Genomic DNA, 21,966 nt, shown 5'->3' with positions numbered 1-21,966 from the left:
TTTGCTTACTAGAGGGCTCTCTGAAAAGCAAACTGAAGTTTTTACTTTCCATCCCCTTTCTCCCTTTAGTGGAACAAATTGTGTACCACCTGTGAGGGCATATCAGGAAGAAGAAAGCAGCATTTTCTACAATATTCTGGCCCAAACCGTGTAATACATGTATTAGCTGATTTCCTTTGTCAACATTAAAAGTGCAACCAAACGGGGTTGGGGATTTAGCTCAGTGGCAGAGCGCTTGCCTAGGAAGGCATAAGGCCCTGGGTTGGTCCCCAGCTCGGAAAAAAAAAAAAAAAAAAAAAAAAAAAAGTGCAACCAAACACACAAGTGAGAACTCCAAAATTTCTGGAACTCTTTATTCTACTCTTGAATTTTTTTTTCTTCCTCCTCCTCCCTTCCCCTACTTCTTTTTGGAGATGGGATCTCATGTGGTGCAGTCAATCTGGAATAAATAGCCCACAATGAGCTTAACTGCCAGATCTTCCTGTCCGGTTGGATTGCAGGTGTGGACGACAGCATCCTAATTAATGAGGTGCTGGGGACTGACCTCAGGCGTGCCAGGCAGGGACTCTTCCAGCTGAGCTATGTTCTTGCCCACTTCCTTATTTTTTTTTTCTTCTTCTTTTTTTTTTTTTTTCTTTTTCTTTCTTTTTCTTTTTTTTTTTTTTCAGAGCTGGGGACCAAACCCAGTGCCTTGCGCTTGCTAGGCAAGCACTCTACAACTGAGCTAAATCCCCAACCCCTTTTTTTCCTTCTTTTAAAAATACTTATCTATTCTCTTGTGTGTGTGCACATGTATTAATTCCTCCTGCCTCAGCTTCCTGGATGGTTAATCTCAAAACTTTTTCTAAGTTTGAAATTCTTTTCTTTCTTCCTTTTTTTCCCCTCTGTGTATCATTGACTGGCTCTCTAGACCAGGCTGAACTCAAATTCACAGAGATCCACCTGCCACTGTCTCCTTGAATGCTAGAATTAAAGATATGCACCACCTTCACCAAACTTAAAATTGTTTTCAAATCATAAGAAGTATGTAGGGGAGGGGAGGGGAAATAGGTTCTGTAGTTACATTGCTAAGTACTGAGATGGCTTGGTGCCCCTATCTGTAAACTAAGAAGAACGAGAGCACCTATCCTAACAGCTAGTGCTAACATGGGATACGACAGGAACACTTGGCACTGGGGATGGCCGACACCTGATTTTGATCCCTGAAACCTCTGAAGAGAACCAAATACCAAAAGTTGTCCTGTCTCCCTCCACACTCTGAAGCAGCTCGCACACACGTGTACACGAGAAACTAATAAACAAAGTAAATTTTTAAAAACTTGGCACCTGCCAAGTTGTGGGAGGTAGAAGCAAGCAGATCTCTGAGTGCCAGGCCAGCCTGGCAAACACAGTGAGTTCTAAAGTCATCCAGGGCTGCAGAAAGGCCCTGCTACAAACAGACAGACAAACAGACAAAAAGTAGATACCCGAAAAGCCAAAAGGAACTCTGGTGGCTGCACAAAGTGAACACTGTGTCTTTTGAAGCTGTATTCACCAGGTATCGCCTATTTAACAACTTTATTTTCTAAAGTAACACACAGCAGTGCCTGACTTCAATACTCAGCAGACATTTGCTTATTAGCAAATCTAGAATTTTCATAAACACACTGCAACCTGTGTGGCTGAAACACTAGTGTCTTTTTAATTAGTTACTTTCTATAACAACCACTTAGACAGCACTAATATTTTAAAGATTAATTCAAGAGAAATGCAAAGTCTTCCCAAGTCACCTACCAATCACAGGCACTCACTTGTCAGCCCGAGTGGCACAACAGCCTACCAATCACAGCCACTTACTGGTCGGCTCCCCGAGGATCACAACAGCTGCTATTTTGGTCCCCTGAAAGGTGTCCGCCCAGGAGAGCCCAGGGTTTAACCATGCTATTTTAGTGCAGGAGTGAGACTGTCACCATTCAGCTGTTCTGTCTTGAGAGAAAAATGAAGTCACTGCCTAGGGAACCACATCCCAATTTGCTTTATGTCTAAACTATGGAAAATATTTTCCCTTTATCCTATCCCAACAAATAGGCTTTCATAGTCAGAGGACATGCCAAGCCTGGTGGCACAGGCCCCATAATCCCAGCATCTCAAGAGGTTGAGGCAGGGCATCCCAAACTGAAGCCAGCTGGGGCAACTTTGTCAGCTCCAGTATCAAAATGAAAAGCAAGCTGGACATGACAGCGCACACCTTTAGCTCCCAGCACTCAGGAGACAGAGCCAGAAGAAGCAGGCGGGTTTCTGTGAGGACGTAAGAGCTGCCCTTAACAAATGAGTAAACTGGGAGTGAGAGACATGGTCCTCCCAAGGGAAGAGCACACCAGTTGGCTATCTACTGCCAAATGGTCGGCCCTAAAAACATATACATGCACACATACATACATACAGGAAACATCCCACAGATTTGACAGGTTATAATAATATAATAACGACTGCTTTTTTAAAAGGCCACAAACATAAAGGAGAGGAGGAAGGGTATTTGAAAGGGTTTGGAGAGAGAACTATTTATTTAAAATATAACCTCAAAAATTAACAACAAAATTTTGAAAAATAAATAATAATTAAAAAAAAAAAAAAAGAAGGTGTCTCTAACCTGGTAACTACTGTTTGGAAGTCTCCCTCAATAAAAGGGAAGCTGTACAATATATGGACATGAAACAGGACCACTCTTTCCTGAGCCTTAAAATTAGAAAGGAAAGGAAATAATAAATGTGTGGTTGGTAATTCACAAGGAAAAAGCCAGCTTAAAAATGTTTAGGGACTCGGCAGTTTAGGGGCTCTTGCACAGGACCCAGGTTCGGTTCCCAGCACCCACACGGTGACTCACAACCGTCTGACTCCAACTACAGGGAATCCGATGCCTTCTTCTGACCTCTGTAAGCACCAAAGCACACATACATAAAGGTATACACTGAGGATTTCATCTATATAAAATGAATGAATAAATAACAAAAATAATATCATGTAAAAAAATCGTTTTTGGTGAGGGGTGGGGTGAGACAGGATCTCATTATGTAGTCTGGCTGTCTAGAAACTCACTATTTAGTCCTTGAACTCACAGAGATCCACCTGCCTCTGACTGCCAAGTGCTGCAATTAAAAGTAACCAGCTTGGGGTTGGGGATTTAGCTCAGTGGTAGAGTGCTTGCCTAGGAAGTGCAAGGCCCTGGGTTCGGTCCCCAGCTCCGAAAAAAAGAACAAAAAAAAAAAAAAGTAACCAACTTAAAAAACATCTTTAAAAAAGTAAAAATGAAATGTTTTAGGGCAGAGAGCTGGCTCAGTGAATACATGCATGAAAACCAGAAGTCATATAAAAGCCAGGTCCCCGTAATTCCAGAGCTGGGGAAGTACAAATAAGGGATCCCTGGAGCACGTTGGCTAGCTAGACCAGCCATATCGGTGAGCTTTGAATTCAGCTGAGATCCTGCCTCAAATTAGAGAAGACTCTCAATGTCAACGTATGCCTCCACACACGTTTACCTCACACAAAGAGCACACACAGACACACACACACACATTGCACACATAGATACATGGAAATGTTTTAACTTTTTTCTTCTGCTAACTCTAGAAATAGGAGGTAGGGAAAGGGGAAACTTGAGCTACTGATAAAACTTTTAAAACCTTTGGAAATGCATTATTAATTATAGCTAAATATGATGTGCAATCAGTCCTAACTTTAAGCATGTTATTTTTATGGATAAACATCTTATCTATATTTTGGTTGGTATTTTTATCATTTTCTTTACAAAGTTCATAATTTTCCTTACTGAAGACTTATCAACTACAGATGAGCAAATGAAACTTCTCTCTTCATTTCAATCAACACAAAGAACAACTGAGTCAAAGTTTTATTCACAAAAATTCTTTCAGCATGAATACCTAGTGTCAGGACAGACTCAATGAATCTCTGAATACTGCGGAAGGAAAATAAATAACTCTAATTTATTACTATATTCTCGAGTGCTTTCAGGATCAAAGAGGGGTTATATCACAAAAGTTCTTGCCTTGGAGTTAAGAATCTATCAACCTGGGGCTGAAAAGATGGCCAAGTACTTAAAAACACTGGCTGCTCTTCCAGAGGACCTGGATTCTGTCCCCAGCACTCACATGGGGGCTCACAACTGTCTGTAATTTCAGTTCCAGACCTGATTTCTTCTTCTGGCCTCCTTAGGCGCCAAGCACACATATAGTGCATAGACATACATGCATGCAAACACCCCATACACATAAAATAGAGTTTAATAAATTACATAGAACATATGAAGTCCACAGAAAGATGAATGCTGCCACACAGGGGGCATGTCGTTCAGCTGAACTACAGGCCTAGTTGTCCTGCTTAAGCTGGTTCCACCCTGTTGGAAAGAGACAGCAGAGGACAATGTCTGCAGACAGAGACATGAGCTGCCCTGGGATAGTCTACCTGGATTAAATGTCCCAGAGAAGTGACAGAGTGACATTTCTGTCAAGAAGTAGATGTGGGCCCTGAGATGGTTTATCTTGCATTGAGGTACAAACCTGACAAACTTGAGTTCACTAGAACTCATGGTGAAAAGAATAAACCAACGAGAAAGGTATATGCATAAATATCTTAAGATACATGCAGATGTGTATTTTACAAACTAGAAAAGTAGTGCATATTATGAAACAGAATTAAGAATGATAGTTATTTTGAGGTCGGGCAAAAGATAAGATAATGGGTGACAGCTTATTTGTTTTTTGTTTTGTTTTGAGATGGGGTCTGCCTATGTAGCTCTGGCTGTTCTAGATTCTCAATGTAGACTAGGCTGGCCTCAAACTCACAAGAGGTCCACCCACCTCTGCCTCTCCACTACCGAGATTAGGGTGAGGCACCATGCTTCACATGTGAAAGCTTGTTTGATTGACAGTTAAGGTTCTAACTCTTGGTTTTGGCAGTAATCACCCTATTAGCTACTTTTTTTATCAGTGTGACCAGAAAAATAACAGAAATATCAGGGATGAGGAGGAGAGACTTCTTTTGGGTCGGTTTCAGAGGATTTCTGGTCCGTGCACAGAAGGCATGGTAGCAGGAACACGAGACACAGAGAGTAGGATTAGAACCCACAGTTGGTGTCAGTTTCAAAAGGTCGGCTCCAAGTGACTTATTTTTGTCAGCTTAGGCCCCACCTCCTAAAAGTTCCACAGCCTCCCAAAATAGTGTCAGCATTTGGCAGACAAGTGGGAGTAAGACTGTAGGGGGCATTTTGAAGTCAATTCATAGTAACTAATATTTATAAGAGTGCATAAAAGGAGTGCTTTATAACAGTATATTATGCAAAAGCTAGACATCAGCACAGAGGTCACTTCAGGGAGTAGGAGGAGTACTAGTAGGAAGAAACACCAGAACTTGGAACACAATTCCACAGAAGTACAAACTTAGGGAAAACTCACTAAGCATGCTTCTAGCCTTTGTGCATTCTTGTGTTACAGTTTTTAAAATATGTCTTCAGAACTATGCGGCTGACATCAGAGAAGAGGAAACACCTGGACATGTTTACTGATTAGACACAGGCTGAGAGTTTTGAATGTTTTTCACTGCATAGCACTTTCTTCAGGCAGTATTTTAGGTGGAAGCCCAGCATATAAATCGAGTACAAGTGCGGTGTTCAGCAACCTTCGAGAATCAATCTAAAAACCACCCACACATACAAAGGGACAAATAAGACTAAATGACAAATCAAGCAGCACCAGTAGCAGGCACGGCAGCCTTAGATAATACCAAGAGCTACAACTCCCTAATTGTAGCGTCACAGGACTTGGAGAGCTTGGAGACTGGCAGAACTTAAATGAGCTGCTGTGCTATTTTCAGAGGTCAAATAAGGAAAAGGAATTGAGAATAGTTCACAAGGCGCTCCACTCCCCCGACTCAAAGGCTGTAAGTCCTATGGTTGATAAGAGTACATTCTAGACCTAGCCCAGAAGTTACAAGAGATGGGACCAAGCTCAATTTTAGCCCGAACAGCTCCTGTCTGCCAGTTTTTGTGTTGGTTAATGTTCACTATCAATTTACCAATTAACAAGATTTAGAATCACCTAGCGAACACAGCTATAGATGTCTATGAGGACACTTCTAGAATGTTCCTAGGACAGCCCTTGAATGTGGGTGACTGCAAACATGTGGCCAAACATTGACTGGCCATCTCTCACTTCAGTCATCATGCTTTCCCTACCACGATGGGCTGGCCATATTCCCTCAAACTGTGAGTCAACATAAATCCCTCCTTAATGTCAACTATTTTGTCACAGCAAGAAAAAAGTAACTAATACAGTAGTGATAAATACTGTCTTGGCTAGAATAATAAGAAATAAAAGCCAGGCACAGTAGCACATGACTGCAAATCAGCACTTGGAAGGCAGAAATAAAATCATCAGAAATAAGACTGAACTCAGGGCTGGAATATGTACTGGTCTTGAAAAGGGCCAGAGGTCAGTTCCAGAACCCATATTGTGTGGCCCACTACCTGCGGTAGCTCCATCTCCAGGGGACTCTAGAATCTGCAGACACCTGCACGCACACATGCACATATCCACACACAAACATATACATATACACATAATAAAAATACACATTTTAAATATACTACAAGACAAGTTCAGATGAAGTGACTTACATAGAGTGCTTCTGCCCTACTCCCTAATTAAGGGCAGAAAGGAAATAAATCTAAAACACTGCCATAAAAAAGCATAGTAGGTAGTCACTGAGCTGAGATTGAAGGAGGGGCCCATCACACAGGAAGACATTTGCATCATGGTGGAGCTTGGTTTCCGTGGCCTCTTCTAATACTTTCTACTACCACAGGGGCCGAAACCAGGAGTGGAGCCAATGAAGCGGTTGACTCGGGTTGAACAATAGCGTAGAAAACTTGAGGTGGCCACCACATCTATGCAGTACCCTGGTGCTGCACTTCCATTTCTTTCTAATGTATATGTGTGCTATGCCTACATATGTCTATGTGTCATAGCACGAGTGCTTCATGCCTGCAGGGACCAGAGGAAGGGATCAGATTCTCTGGGGTAGAGCTATAGGTGGTTGTAAAACACCGTCTAGGAATCAAACTCGGGTCTTCTGAAGGAACAGCAAATTTGGCTGAGCCATCTCTCCAGCCTACTGCTGTCTTTTCTCATAGAAACTTCTGTTTTTCTTCACAAAAAAAATTTATTACATTTACTTTGTGTGTGTGTGTGTGTGTGTGTGTGTGTGTGTGTGTATGTGTGTGTGTCTGGGTGTGTGTGTATGTGTGTGTGTGTATGTGTACACCTCAAGTCACGTGTACGGAACTCCAAGGACAAGTTTCAAAAGTCAGTTCTCTCCTACCATATGGATTCTGGAAACTGAAGTCAACCTTTGCAGCAAGCACACACTTACCCAATAAACCACCTGGCCACCCCAGTGTTCATTTTTCTTCAGCAGAGAAGAGCAGGCAGTGGGAAGAGGGAAAGGGAGGAATAGGAACTACTACTCCTAGGGAAAGGTTACAGTTAGAGAGCACAGTGGCAGAATGCTTATGTGGTAAGGGAAGACCCTAGGTTTGATCCCAACACTTCATGTATACCACCCACACTCATTCCAAATGAAAAAAATGAGAGAATCAGCATGTCACTAACTGTAAAATGCATTACATTTACAAAAATTATAGTTGAAAGTATGCTTCATTTAATTTAATTTAGAAGAAAAATTTAACACTCTAAACATAACATTTTACTCTCCTTGTTTCTAAAAAAAAGTTCCACCATAAGCAAAGTAGAAGACTGTTTATAAAACACAAATCACTATAATAGCTAATAAATACAGAATAAGCAGAGTTTTTGTGCTCCCAAATCAGGAAGGAATTTGTTTGTTTTGTTTGTTTTAAGATAGGGTCTTTTAAGATAGAGTCTATTTTGCAGCCTTGACTATTCTGGAACTCACTACATAGACTAGGCTGGCTCTGAACTCACAGAGACCCACCTACCTCTGCTTCCAAGTGCTGGGATGAAAGGCATGGGGCACTATGCACAGCTTAGGAAGCCATTTATAGCACCTTTTACCCCTGAGCCATCTTGTTCACCCAAGTGATTTGTACTATGAGGCGATTTATTAATCCCCATCTCAAATCTTCATGTAGAAAGCATCCACACTTAAATGTCTGCCTTCATTCTTGGACTTTCTAATGTTGAGAAATTGATATGCATACTTCAAATGCTACTTTCCAATTGGCCATCCAATCATGAGGGCAAACAACCAAAATTGTTTATATATAATTATATATAAATTGTAGTATAATTTGTAATATACTACACAGTACCCAACAAATTATAAAAGATACCCAGTGCTTATTATTTTTTAAAAGCTTTGGTAACCAAACCCAATGGTACACACATGCAACCCAGATACTTGTAATGCCAGTGTAGGACCTGGAATTCAGAGTCCTCCTCAGAGCAAGTATGAGAGCTGCTTGGGTTACATACATTACATATGAAATTTCTCACTGAGACTGAAGTAGGAAGATTATTGCTTGAGCTTAGTAAACCAAGCCTAGCTTGGGTGTTAGTAACACACTGAGACTTGACTATCTTTTATAAAGCAAACATCTCAGTACTCAGGGAGACATAGGCAGCCTAAGTTCCAGTCCAGCCTGATCTACATAGAGTTCAAGAACAGCTGGAGCTACACAGTGAGACCCTGTCTCAGAAATAAAACAAAAATGCCACTACTCACTTTTTTTATTTGTGGAATCAACAAAGAAAATCAGATCTCAACTTAAGGAGGGGAGGAAGGTCTCCTTCTCAGCCATTCTAAATAAAACTGATGATGCTCTGTGGGAGCCACAAATTGTCTAATAACATATTCAGCTCAAGAGCAAACCAAAGCAAGGCTTAAGACTTTTTTATTACTCAATATTTGCCCCATAGGTGAGCTGTAGCATTTAAAACTCTTTAAAGCTTGTAATATGATGCCCAAAACAAAAGTTGTATTTACCCTGCTCCTAGGAAAGCCAATGAAGACTGTTCAGAGTCAAAAGCTCAACTTTCTATAGGTAACATCAGGCAAATAATGCTAATACTAATAGGTTAGAAATCCCAAGTTTAACAACCTTACACTTAAGGCTCAGGGAACATCCTAGAAAGGGGCCAGAAAGACTGTAAGAGCCAGAGAACCAGGATGCCGCCTGCTGTGAGACAGGGGCTTTGCACATATGAAATCTCAACAACAGGGTTGCCTGGGCTAGATCATATAATAACCACACCAGTTGGGATACCAACGTGACTGGGGGAAATTTCACAAGCCCCAACTCCTGGATGAAGAGATACAGCTAATTAATGGCTGCTAAGAGCAGTCATTCTTCTCCAGGGAGAATCCTCCTGAAAAGTTATCCAGTCCCAAGTGGTCAGTCCTAAACACATGTATATATAATAGAGGGGAATATGGCAGGAGTTGGAGGAAGAGAGTGAGGAATAGAAATGATATGGATTACTCATGTATACGTTTATTAAAATCTTTTTTAAAAAGAAAAAAGGAATCTTTTGGTTTTTGTTCTTTTAAGAGAGGTTTGTATCTTAAAAAAAAAAATTATTTATTCTATCTGCAGGTATATTTGCATGCCAGAAGAGGGCATCAGACCCCATTAAAGATGGTTGTGAGCCTCCATGGGTTGCTGGGAATTGAACTCAGATCTCTGGAGGAGCTGCCAGTGCTCTTAACTGCTGAGCCGTCTCTCCAGTCCCATACCTGTTTTGTTTTGTTTTTGTTTTGTTTTTGAGACAGGGTTTCTCTGTGTGGCTCCGGGTGTCCTTAAACTCAGAGATGTGCCTGCCTCTGTTTCCTGAGTGATGTGCATGTCCACCACCCAGCAAGAGTGGATGGATGGATGGATGGATGGATGGATGGATGGATGGATGGATGGATGGGTAAATGAACAGATACATTTGTTTTGTTTTTGAGGCAAAGTCTCTCTACATAACTCTGCTATCCTGGAACTCACTACATAGACCAGGCTGGCCTAGAACTCACAAAGATCTACCTGCCTTTACTTCCTGAGTACTGGGATTAAAGGTGCATGCCCTATTTTCTGGGGTTTTTTTTTCTATGATCAGTAAGGATGGGAAAATTCTTAGTCAGTAAAGTGCTTTTCGCACAAGCATAAAGACCTGAGTCCATTCCCCATGAGCCACATGGTAGAGGGAGAGAACAAGAACAGATTCCTAAAAGTCGTCTACTGACTTCCACATGTGTTACGACATACACATGTGTGCACACACATGCACAGACCCCCCCACACTTTGAATAAATAAATGTTTAATCATAATAAAATTTAGGAAAAAATAAGAAAAATAAAATGTGTCAATGTATCAGATCACATTAACTAGAAGAAGGGAAAAACAACTCAATCATCTCAGTGACAGAGAAAAGCATCTGATGAAGTTCAAAATCCTGTAATCTTAGAAAATTAGAAACAAAAAACAAAAAAAAACATAAAAAAAAAGAAAAAGAAAGAAAATTAGAAACAAGGAAATTTCAGCAATACTGAGCACTTACTTATGAAAAACATACAATAGAAAGTAAAAGACTGTTCCTTAGATCAATGACAAAATCAGACACCAGTTCTGAGGACTGCTGTTCAGTACTGTAATCAAAGTTCTAGCCAAGACACTTACACAAATATAAAAAGAAGAAGAAAAAGAAGAGGAGGAGGAGGAGGAGGAGGAGGAGGAGGAGGAGGAAGGAAGGAAGGAAGGAAGGAAGGAAGGAAGGAAGAAAGAAAGAAAGAAAGAAAGAAAGAAAGAAAGAAAGAAAGAAGGGGGGAGGCAGGGAGATAGGGAAAAACAGAAGAAAATCTACCAAGAATTTGCAAGAAACATATTAACAGCTCACAAACTAAGTCAACAAAGTAGGGAACAAGCTTAAAACAAAATATGTGTTACCATAAACCATCAATGAATGACCCAAAAAGAAGAGGAGGAAAAGGAGGAGGAAAAACAAAGAAAGCAATTCTACTCAAAATAGCATCTAGAAGAATTACCACCTGAGTTCAACCATAGCCAAGGAAGCCCAGGCTGGCCCCACACTTACATCAATCTTCCTGCCTCAGCCTCCTGATCGAGGATCACAGGCATGAACCGCCATGCTGACTTACATGATTCCATTTCTTTTTTTTTTTTTGCTTTTTCTTTTTTTTTTGGGAGCTGGGGGCCAAACCCAGGGCCTTGCGTTTCCTAGGCAAGCGCTCTAATACTGAGCTAAATCCCCAACCCCCATGATTCCATTTCTATGGGTGCCTGCTGTAGTTCAATTAGAGGAACAGAAATCAGAACCGTGGTCTCCGAGGCCGGGAGCCCTGGGAGCTGGGATGTGTTGTTTAGTGAGCGGCATTTCAGTTTGGAGTGAGAAGCTCTGAGGATGGGAGGTGAGAGCATGGAATGTACTTCATGCCAAACCGCGTGTCTAAAAGCAGTGCACACAGCGAAGGGCAGGCTTAAAACAGTGTGATAAAGATGCTTTTCATCTAAAAAGTCCAGTGAAGGGCTGATGAGGTGGCTCAGTAGGTCATGGTCCCTGCTGGCAAACTTAGTGCCTGAGTTTGATCACCAGAACCTACAAGGTGGAAGAAAGGAAGTGACTCCAGAACCTTTTCCTACACAATACTGTAAATGAAGGGAGTGCCACTGAATTGCACAAGTAAAAATGGTTAAAATTGACAGCTAAGGGTATACAGCTGGGTCAATCCTCAACACTGAAAAAGTAAAAAAGGTTGAAATAGCTTTATACACACACATACACACACACATAAATATGCACACATATATGTGTGTAAATAAATGCATATGTATTTACATGTGTGTGTGTTTGCTTTTAAATCACAACCAAACAAGAAAAGAGTGTGGGATTATTCTCAGTAACCTAGATCGGTTGTCTATACTAATTAAAAATACTAGGCAACAAAAGATTTCTTTTTTGGCCTAGGGTGCAGCTCAGAGGCAATGGGCTCAGCAAACATGCAGAAGCCCAGCGTCTGACGCTTAGCGTGGCAATACACAGCACAATGACAGCAAAGCCCACAAAAGCTGGAGAGCGCTCACTGCTCTTGAGGAGCGCTCGAATTTAGTTCCCAGTACCACACCGGGCACCACTGCAGCCTCCACAAGCACAGGCACTCAGGCAGAGATCCACATACACACACAGAATTAAAAATAAATCTGAACAAAACAGATCACACAATCAGGAAAGAGACATAGTTCATTCATAGAGTGATTGCCTAGAAAGCCCCAAGGTCCCCTGTTCGACCTCTATACCAAAATAAACCAAAGCTCACCTAGTTGAGGTAAAACATAGCGCCACGGTCTTGAGCACCGACTTTGCATATAAATCTATGTGTTTGGTCTTGGGTTCTTATTACAGCTCAGACAGTTCCCAACTCAAGATCTTCCCAACTCAGCATAATAGGTACAGGGATTTCAGCTAAGAGACAGCACAGCTGACTTGCATCTAAACCTCAGGAAAGCTACCACATAAACTAGTAAAAGAGAAGAAACAACTGACTGCGTGGTCTATTTATTTCTAACTCCCTCAACAAAAGTAGCCAAGTAAAACACTACAGCTAGTAGAAGGCTTTGTCCTCTTGTGAAGGATCTCAGTCAATTCGACGACCATCTAAAGAATACATGACAGGGAGCAAAATTAGTCTTAAATTCAATTACTGTACTTAATACTACTGATGGGACAGAAAAGTCTCTGCTTTATAAGAATGAAAGGACAAGGGGTTGGGGACTTAGCTCAGTGGTAGAGCACTTGCCTAGGAAGCGCAAGGCCCTGGGTTGGTCCCAGCTCCAAAAAAAAAAAAAAAAAAAAAAAAAAAAAGAAAGGACAAACTACTAATGGGAACCATTCCCGATTACTAAGTCTATGGAAAGAACAGAGGACTGGGGAGCTGACAAGAGAATGTGAGGAATGACAACTGCAGTTTAAAATTCTAGCTGGAAAAAAATTATTCAAGTTTCCTGTGGATGGAAATTCCATACAGCGGCAGTAAAAATGTGACAGTGGAACGCTACTGAAGCCCACCTGACGTGGAAAATGGAACTGAGAGCCATCAGCTTGAGGAAGCTGCAGAAACAGACTGAAGGATAAAGAGCAATCTCTGGCCAAATACATTCTATCACCAAAGCCAACCGCGAAGATTAGAGTATGGCAGGGCAGAGAAAGATAAGAGAACGAGTGGGTCACAGGAGGAAATGATGCCATTTGCTTTGGGTTAAGGGTGAGCCTGGGAAGACAAGGGTGTTGCCTAGGAAACAAGTCTGATGCCAAAGGGTGTAACCTGGCAAGGTCACCAAACTACCCTACGTCCCAAATTCAGGTCTAGGAATTCCAACATAACCTGATAACCTTAACTACTCCAGGCCCCGCTGCTACAGATTCTCACAAGTTTATGTATCTTCATAAACAATCACAATATTAATTAATTAATATGGTGGGTGAGGCACACACATGCCAAAGCACATATGTGGAGATCAGAGAACAACACTGTGAAGTAAAGCAGGTTCATCTTTCCCCTTATGTAGGTCCCAGGAATCAAATTCAAGTAGTCAGACTTGAACAAATGCTCTACCAGCTAAGCCATCTAGAACCTACAATTGTTATTTTTATTTAATGTCTTTCTTTCTCATTAGACTATAAACTCTTAGGAATAGGGACCACAGTGTGACTGAGAACAGAGCATGACACCTAAGACACAGAAAGATTGGGAGCTCTCACTGTTCTCATAGGTGCATATATGCACACATGAGTAGGCACTGATTGGGTAACTTTGCCTGCACAAGGCCAGGGATTAACCTTTGCCTCATCGTATTCCAAGTCTTCTCTAGGTCGACTCGCATGAACACTGAGGGAACACAGAGTGCCTTCTGTATATGCCTACTTACCGCCTATGTAACAATTGGACTGTAGGTTTAGAGGGAGGGGATGTTTGGTTTGTTGCTTTTATCATCCTTGGGAAAATCCACAGCAAATGATTAGTCAAACTCAAGATTTCAGGGGATCCCTGGGGACTGATCGCACTACATAGAGCCTGCATTCTCTGCCTTCCTTCAGACAATGCCACTGTCTTCTAAGATGACAATAATACTGCCAGCTCCTCCCTGCTATTCCTAGGCATCTAATTCACCTTTAACTATTTCAAAGCACCTGTCAGCATTCCAAAGATGTGGCTGGAATCTGTTAATCCTGGGTTTGATCTCCACCACTAATAAATAAATGTTACTGGAAACAACATAGTCCTTGAGATATGTGGTGGTTTAAATGAGAATGCTCTCTTTACACCGCCCTCCCAAATATTTGCATGCTTGATCCCCAGTTAGTAGAATTGTTTGGGAAGGATTGGGGGGTATGGCCTTGTTGGAGTGGGTGTAGCCTTTGTTGGAGATGTGACTGCAAGTGGGTTTTGAGATCTTAAAAGCCACACCAGGCCCTAGTCTGTCTCTGTCTCTGTCTCTCTGTCTGTCTCTGTCTGTCTGTCTGTCTGTCTCTCTGTCTGTCTTCCTACCTCTCTCCTTCCTTTTCCCTCTCTCCCTCACTCCCCCTCTTTCCTCCCTCTCCCTTTCCCTCTCTCTGTTGGCAACTTGTGGATCAGCTCCTGATCCAATTCTTTCCTATCTTTATATTCATGGACTGACCCTCTGAAACTATAAGCAAATCCCCAATTAAAGGTTTCCTTGTATAGTTGCCTTGGTCATGGTATATTTTCACAGCAATAGAATAGTAACTAAAACAGATACATAGGTTAAAAAGAGAAATACAGGGCTAGAGAGATGGCTCAGTGGTTGAGAGCACTGCCTGCTTTTCCAGAGGACCCTAGTTTGACTCCCAGCACCCACATGGCAGCTTACATAGTAATTCCAATTCCAGGGGATCTGACACCCTCAAGCAGACACACATACAGGCAGAACACCTATGCATTTGAAATTTAAAAACAGAAAGAAAAAAAAAAAAAAAAAAGAAACGCAGGGGCCAGGCTGGTGGTGTACACCTTTAATCCCAGCATTAGAAGGGCAGAAAAAGAAGGATTTCTATGTGTTCAAGGCCAGCCTGATCCACATAGTGGGTTCCAGATCAGACAAGTTTTCATAGTGGAAGCCTGTTTCAAAAAACAAAATTAGGGGTTGGGGATTTAGCTCAGTGGTAGAGCGCTTGCCTAGTAAGTGCAAGGCCCTGGGTTCGGTCCCCAGCTCCGAAAAAAAAAAAAAAAATTAAACAAAAAACAAACAACAAAAAACCAATGCAGGGGCTGAAGAAATTGGCTCAGTGATTAAAAGTGCTTACAGAGAATTCAAGTTTGGCACGCAGCACCTACATCAGGTAGCTCACAGCTGCCTGTAACTCTAGTTTAAGAGGCGCTAACACCTAGCCTCCACAGGCCCCTAGCATGAGTTATCTACAAAGCCACACATTTCCAGGCCTCTGCATAGTTCTCTGGCCAAAGGAAGTCATCTTCTCATGAAGGCTTTTCCAGAGCAGTTTGTTTCCCTAGTACTGGAAGTTAAATTTAAGGTCTTATGCACACTGTTAAGTGCTTCGTCGATGAACTATATGTTTTTTTGGTTTGTTTTCTTTGGTCTTCCCTAGAATAGAAAGAGGGCAGAATACAGTCTGAAGTGAGTCCCTGCTCAGCTTAAATCACTTTTCTGAGAAAGCCACTCACACACAAGCCACACACACATATACAAGCCACTCACACATACACAAGCCACTTACGTGTGTGCGCGCGCACACACACACACACACACACACACACACACAAATCCACGCACGCACACACGCGCACATGCACACACACAAACCCACCAAGCGATGATACATACTGTTTTCATTTCTAAGTTTTAATACATAAACCAAGGGCCTTTTTTAATGCAAAAGTAATCAGGTAGGAGAAAAACATTACCAGTTCTAAGTCATCACAAACTCTAGTCATATCCTAATCCAACCACAGTCATTAACAACAAAAATGGCAAACCTATAGATTCAAGATAGTCAATCAAGAAGCCCTCGCTAATCCCCAAATGATTTCAGACTGGAAAATGACGCAGGTCTTTCCGTCTTATCTAGCAGCAACCTGCCTGCTGTGTCCTGGGAGTCCAGAACACTGGCTCATCCTCAGCAGCCTGTCTTTCACGTCTAGAGTCCAGTGCATCACATACCATCAGAGCACACATCGGCAGTTCTTACTGCGCTCGTCGATTCCATTCTGGTCCACGCCACTCTTCCTTGCCTTCGCTACATCTTCCTTAACTGTGCTCTTCAATTCCACCTTAGTTCTCTAGTGCTGCTTTCTCAATAGTGCTGCCAGAACCACCCAATTAATCATTAAATCATAGTACCCCATGCTTTGTCTCCAAAGATTTTCCATCTGAGCACAAAAACTCAACCTAAAGCAAGTTCATCCTAGGACAAGATCATCCCTCTGATCACTCTGTCTCATGATCCAACCACTGAAGCCTCCCTGACTGTCTCCAAACATAACATACTCCTGCCTCAAGTCCTCTGGTGCCTTTCCCAGGAATGCTCTGTGTGGACATCCACATGGATAGCTCCCTCACTTTCCTCCTGGCCTTTAGTCATCTTCATGACACCACCTCTGGCCTTCATACCAAAAAATGCCAACCCTCCTCTTCATGATCTCCCCACATACACAGATTACACCATGCTCTTAGCACCTATCTACTATCTAATCACAGAGCACAAGTCACTCATTTACTGTTTACTGTCTGCTTCCTACTCTAGATGGCACAGGTGTTCACTCCACTGTATCTTTATACCTCAAACAGTATCTGGCACCAAGCAAGGACCCGATAGTCAATTAAGCAGATGACTGAATAAGCGTGGACAGGGTCAGAGAGCAGGGAGCAAGTTAACATGGGACAGCTAACTGCAAGCTCAGCGTGGTGACGATTCAAGCGTGTCCCCTCAGCACTGAGGAAGGTGACACAGGAGGACTGCCACAAATTCAAGGCCAGTCTGGGCACCGAAAATACGGGTAAGGCCCTGTTTAAATAATAATAATGACAACAATAAAAGAAATAGCTAATTACAGATAAAGATCTGTATCTCAAGGAAAGCCTTGCCTACAAGATACAAGGTGAAATAGCTGGCAGTATTTCCTTATCTGGGCCCTTCCAAACTCACTCTCTATGCTCAACCAATCAAGAAATTCTGGGACGTGGACTGTCTATATAGCATATACCATGCTTTAACAGAAAATGTATTGAAAGGCAAATACCAGAAGACAGAGTTAAGACTAGTATTGTGAAGTAATACTGTATGGACAAGGGATCTGCCCAGACAGGCTCCTTCACTCATCAGACAATTAAATACGATCAGAATTTCACAGCAACTGATTCTGGTCTCCATATTAACACAATAGTTACTTCCATCCATGTTGCTCTCAACCAGTTGTTTTAAAATGAAGCTGGGTCAACTTTAATCTCAGCACTCAAGAGGCAGAGGCAGGCAGATCTCTGTGAGTTCAAGGCCAATCTAGGCTACATTGTGAGTTCCAGGACAGCCCAGGGCTACATAGAAAGATACAGTTTCAAAAAAAAAAAAAAAAAGTTAGCCCAGGAGTAGTATTTATTACACAGCTGTAATTCTAGTACTTGGGAGGGAGAGGAAAGAGAATCAGGAGTTCTAGGTTATATCATATATTTGAGCCTATCTCAAAATAACACTCGATAAAGCAGACAGCCGGGCTGGAGTATGGGGGTTTGGTTCAATGTACAGTGCTTGCCCTGTACTAATCTAAGGCCCTGGGTTCAAGCCAAAGAACCATTTTTTTTTTTTTTTGGTTCTTTTTTTCGGAGCTGGGGATCGAACCCAGGGCCTTGCGCTTCCTAGGCAAGCGCTCTACCACTGAGCTAAATCCCCAACCCCCATTTTTTTTTTAAAGGAGGAAAAACAAACCTGCGAGTCAGATGTGGTGGCATAAAGTTGAAATCCCAGCTCTAACGAGGTTAAACTAGGAGACCTACAGAAAATTTAATGTCTAGCCTGGGCTACGGAGTAAAATCATGTCTCAAGCATCGATGCTCAGGGATAGAGTACTTCAGCTGCCTGGCATGTGCAAGGATCCTGATCATTCCCTGACCTTGGGTAGGGAGAGAGTCATCCACTACACAAACCAAAATCACCAACTCTTGACTTTTTCTCATTGCCTACTAGAAAAAAATTATTAGCATAATATCCTCTTTGTAAAACTTCACACTGAGACTCTGAAGGGAAGATGTGACTCTGAAAAACTAGCTCAGAAGTAGTGTTTGCCTGGCATGTGCAAAGCCTTCATATACAACATCCTATACCACACACACACAAAGAAATTAGTTTTTCTCAGAACAAAGCTGTGTTATAAGATGTCAGCCATAAGGGTAGTATTCTATAACAAAATAAAATGATCATACAAATCCAACCTTCAAACTAATCTTCAGTGACTGTTCCACATTGGTTCCCTGGGTTAAGAATGACAGCAAAGCTGGAGAGATGGCTCAGCAGTTAAAAGCACTGACTGGGGTTGGGATTTGGCTCAGTGGTAGGCGCTTGCCTAGAAGCCCAAAGGCCCTGGGTTCGATCCCCAGCTCAAAAAAAAAAAAAAAAAAAAAAAAAAAAAAAGCACTGACTGGTCTTCGAGAGGTCCTGAGTTCAATTCCCAGCAACCACATGGTGGCTCACAACCGTCTGCAGTGGGATCCAATGCCCCCTTCTGGTCTGTCTGAAAACAGCTACAGTGTACTTATATATAATAAATAAATCTTTCAAAAAAAAATGACAGACAGCAAAGGAACAAGAGGGAGCGAAAATGTTCTATTTCTTTACTGAGGTGACCACATGGCCAAATACACAAATGGCCTCCTGTCAAACCCCAGGATAGACCGTGACAGTGTTTGCCTAATAAGCACGAGGGACTGGATCCCTAGAAAGGCACACTTGGGAAGATTAGAAGTTCAAGTTCTATAGAGACTATGTAATCGAGATGAAGATCAGACCCTGTCACAAGAAGGGGCGAAAATTACCTGTTGCCCAACAGTCTCCAAGAGATCCTGGGTAATGAGATTTGATTTGAAGAGCTAACAAAAGGGTTGAAAGCCAGGTGCTGGTGGCCCATGCCTGGTCTACATAAAAGTTCCAGGACAGAAGATACATTCAGAAGGCAGAGGCAGAAGGATCTCTGAGTTCCAGGCCAGCCTGGTCTACATAAAAAAGTTCCAGGACAGAAGATAGGGCTACATAACTAGGCTGTCTTTCTTTCTTTCTCTTTCTCTCTCTCTCTCTCTCTCTCTCTCTCTCTCTCTCTCTCTCTCTCTCTAGGCTGTCTTTATAAAACTCTCTCACTAGTCTGTTTTTATAAAACTCTCTCTCTAGGCTGTCTTTATAAAATTCTCTCGCTCTCTCTAGGCTGTCTTTATAAAACTCTCTCTCTCTCACTAGTCTGTTTTTATAAAACTCTCTCTCTCTCTAGGCTGTCTTTATAAAACTAACTCTCTCTCTCTCTCTCTCTCTCTCTCTCTCTCTCTCTCTCTCTCTCTCTCTCTCTCTCTCTCTCTCTCTCTCTCCCTTCCTCCTTCCCCCGCTCCCTCCCTCCCCCTCCTGCCTAACCAGGAACAGGGTGGGAGGAATCTCACCTCATTGGTTAAGAGCACATACTGTTCTCTCAGAAGATTCAAGCTCAGTACCCAACACCCACATCAGGAGGCTCACAACCTTCTCTTACTCCAGCTCCTAGCATTCTGACCTCTGGCTTCTCTAAATGCATATGCCCCGGCACACATACATAATTTAACTGTTTTTAATTAAAAAAAAAAAAAAAGTCCTGCCTTCTCCTCAAGAAAATAAAAGCCCCAAAAGCATTGCTTTCTAAGGCATACTTCCTGGAAAGTAAGGAGCAGTTCTGAATTGGGTTCGAGTGGATTAGGTCGTTAAGTGTGTGTGCCCTTGAGAGTTCTCAGCGTCTGCGAGCCTCAGTTTCTCTTTATGGAAAACGGGTTGATGGTGTAGCGTGTGGTCTAGCATACTTCAAGTGCTCCGTGCATTAAGAAACGCACGTTGTCACCCGAGGCAGAGACTGCAGTCCCTCAGAGGATCACGGACCCTTCCGGGCGCCGGACCGCTACGCGTGGCCTCCTCCCCTCACCCGGGCAGCGCGCGGGGACCTCCCGCCACCCAGGCCCGCACCTCGCTGAGGAAGCGGGTGACATCATAGACTCGCCCGTGGATCACCATCCACGTCTCCTCCGCAGTATTTCGCTTCGCCACCTCCTCCAGCCGGTAGTAGGTGACGGCGGGGTCGGAGCCCTCGCCACTCCTGCCGCTGCCGCAGGCCTCTGGGGTCGCCATTGGATCCGAGTCCCTCTCGGCCGCTATCTGGGATTCTGTGGCTAACTTCCTTCACGCCGGGCCCGCGCTTGGTCCTCGTCGGCTTCCGTAACCGGGTAAAACCTGGTCTGACGTCCAACTGACCAATCAGAGTCGTCCAGCCCCTTCAATCTTGCCAATCAGGTACAGTGATTTTGGACCGGCACCTAAACGTGGCCGGGTGACAGGTGTCACCTCAGGAGAGCATTCTCTTTGCTCGGCCCATGAGAAGGCAGGGGCCTAAAAGAACAGAGTGTCTTTTCACCTTCTGCCACCCAGGTTCCCCAAGTCACCGGAAGCGCTTTTTCCCCCTTTATCTTCCCAACCAGAATTGCAACCCCCCGTGTTACAAGCTTTACTGTCCCACCCCCCCATTCCCCCTCCCTGATTTGGGTGACTGGTTCCCTTTAGGCTCCAAAAGACTCACCAATTAAAACAGGCGTGGTGACCTCTACCTTCCTTGCCCAGAGGCTTGGCAGGCTGAATGAGAGTGTGTTAAGAGAGGACTAAGCTCAGCAATTGCTGAGTGCTGGACTCCAGGGCTCCTAGGCACAAGGCCGTAGACAGCAGTTGGGGTGAGGGTAGATGTCCCAAGTTTCTTCCACTACAGACAAAATATTCTCTAATCGAATTCTTCAGTGATCAGGGCCTATCTACACCGTTTTAGTTTCTAATGGCCTAAAATAGGATTTACTTCAGATGACCCTTGCTAAAAGTCTAGGGCATTTGGAATTCTAAGTTAATGTGCAAGGTTGTGAGGCTTTATCTTTAATTGCCATAAAAACTAGTAGGCTGATCATCCTAAAATCATGGCGCTACTTCACAGCCTAGCACTCATGACTCTGTAAACTATTTGCAACCTCTTTCACTAATTGTATGTATGTATGTATGTATGTATGTATGTATGTATGTATTTAGAAACATGTGTCAGTATGTAAGTCTGGCAGGCCTGGAACTCACAGAGATCCATATGCCTCTGCCTCCCAAGCGCTGGGTTAAAAGTGCACCACCATGTCCACTTTCTGTATCCTACGTCCCTAATTACACAAATTATATACTGTAGTTTGCGCTGATGGTTGTCATAAAATACTGATGAAAACTAGCTTGAGGAGTACAGGATTTATTTGGCTTGCTGGTTCTAAGCTGTCGTCTCCACAGAAGCCAAGGCCAGAACTCAAGGAAGGAACTGAAGCAGAGACTACAGGAGAGCTGCTGATTGGCTCACTTTTCAGGCTCCTGTTGAGCTACCTTTCCAATACAGCCCACATGCCTAGGGATGGTGCAGCCCATGGTGGCCTGGGTCCTCCTACATCAATTAGCAATCAAGAAAATGAGCTACAGACATGCCCACAGGCCAATCTGAGGGAGGCAATTCTTTTGAGGTTCTGTTACTATGAAGGCAAACCCTTACAGTTCTTAGGATTTCCCACAACCCCTAAATTCAACCATGTATATTAATTTCCAGAATTTCTTCTTTCTGAAAACTTACTGCATCACAAGTTTCATAGCAGAGTCTGAGGGAGAACAGCAATACAAGAA

General features: G+C 42.9%; 1 protein-coding gene across 1 annotated transcript in view; it reads right to left on the bottom strand.

Moving 5' to 3' along the window:
• The window catches only part of LOC116886082 (cytochrome b5 type B), a 35,053-nt gene extending 14,550 nt beyond the window's left edge, over positions 1-20,503 (bottom strand). Inside the window, exon 1 of the mRNA XM_032887402.1 lies at positions 20,248-20,503. Coding sequence (XP_032743293.1) covers positions 20,248-20,409 — 162 coding nt within the window. The 5' untranslated portion in view covers positions 20,410-20,503. The remainder of the gene's footprint in view (positions 1-20,247) is intronic.
• Between the last annotated feature and the right edge of the window lie 1,463 nt (positions 20,504-21,966).

This window comes from Rattus rattus, chromosome 17 (assembly GCF_011064425.1).
Source record: "Rattus rattus isolate New Zealand chromosome 17, Rrattus_CSIRO_v1, whole genome shotgun sequence".
NCBI classification, from domain to species: Eukaryota; Metazoa; Chordata; class Mammalia; order Rodentia; family Muridae; genus Rattus; species Rattus rattus.
This window is presented reverse-complemented; position numbering and strand designations above follow the sequence as displayed.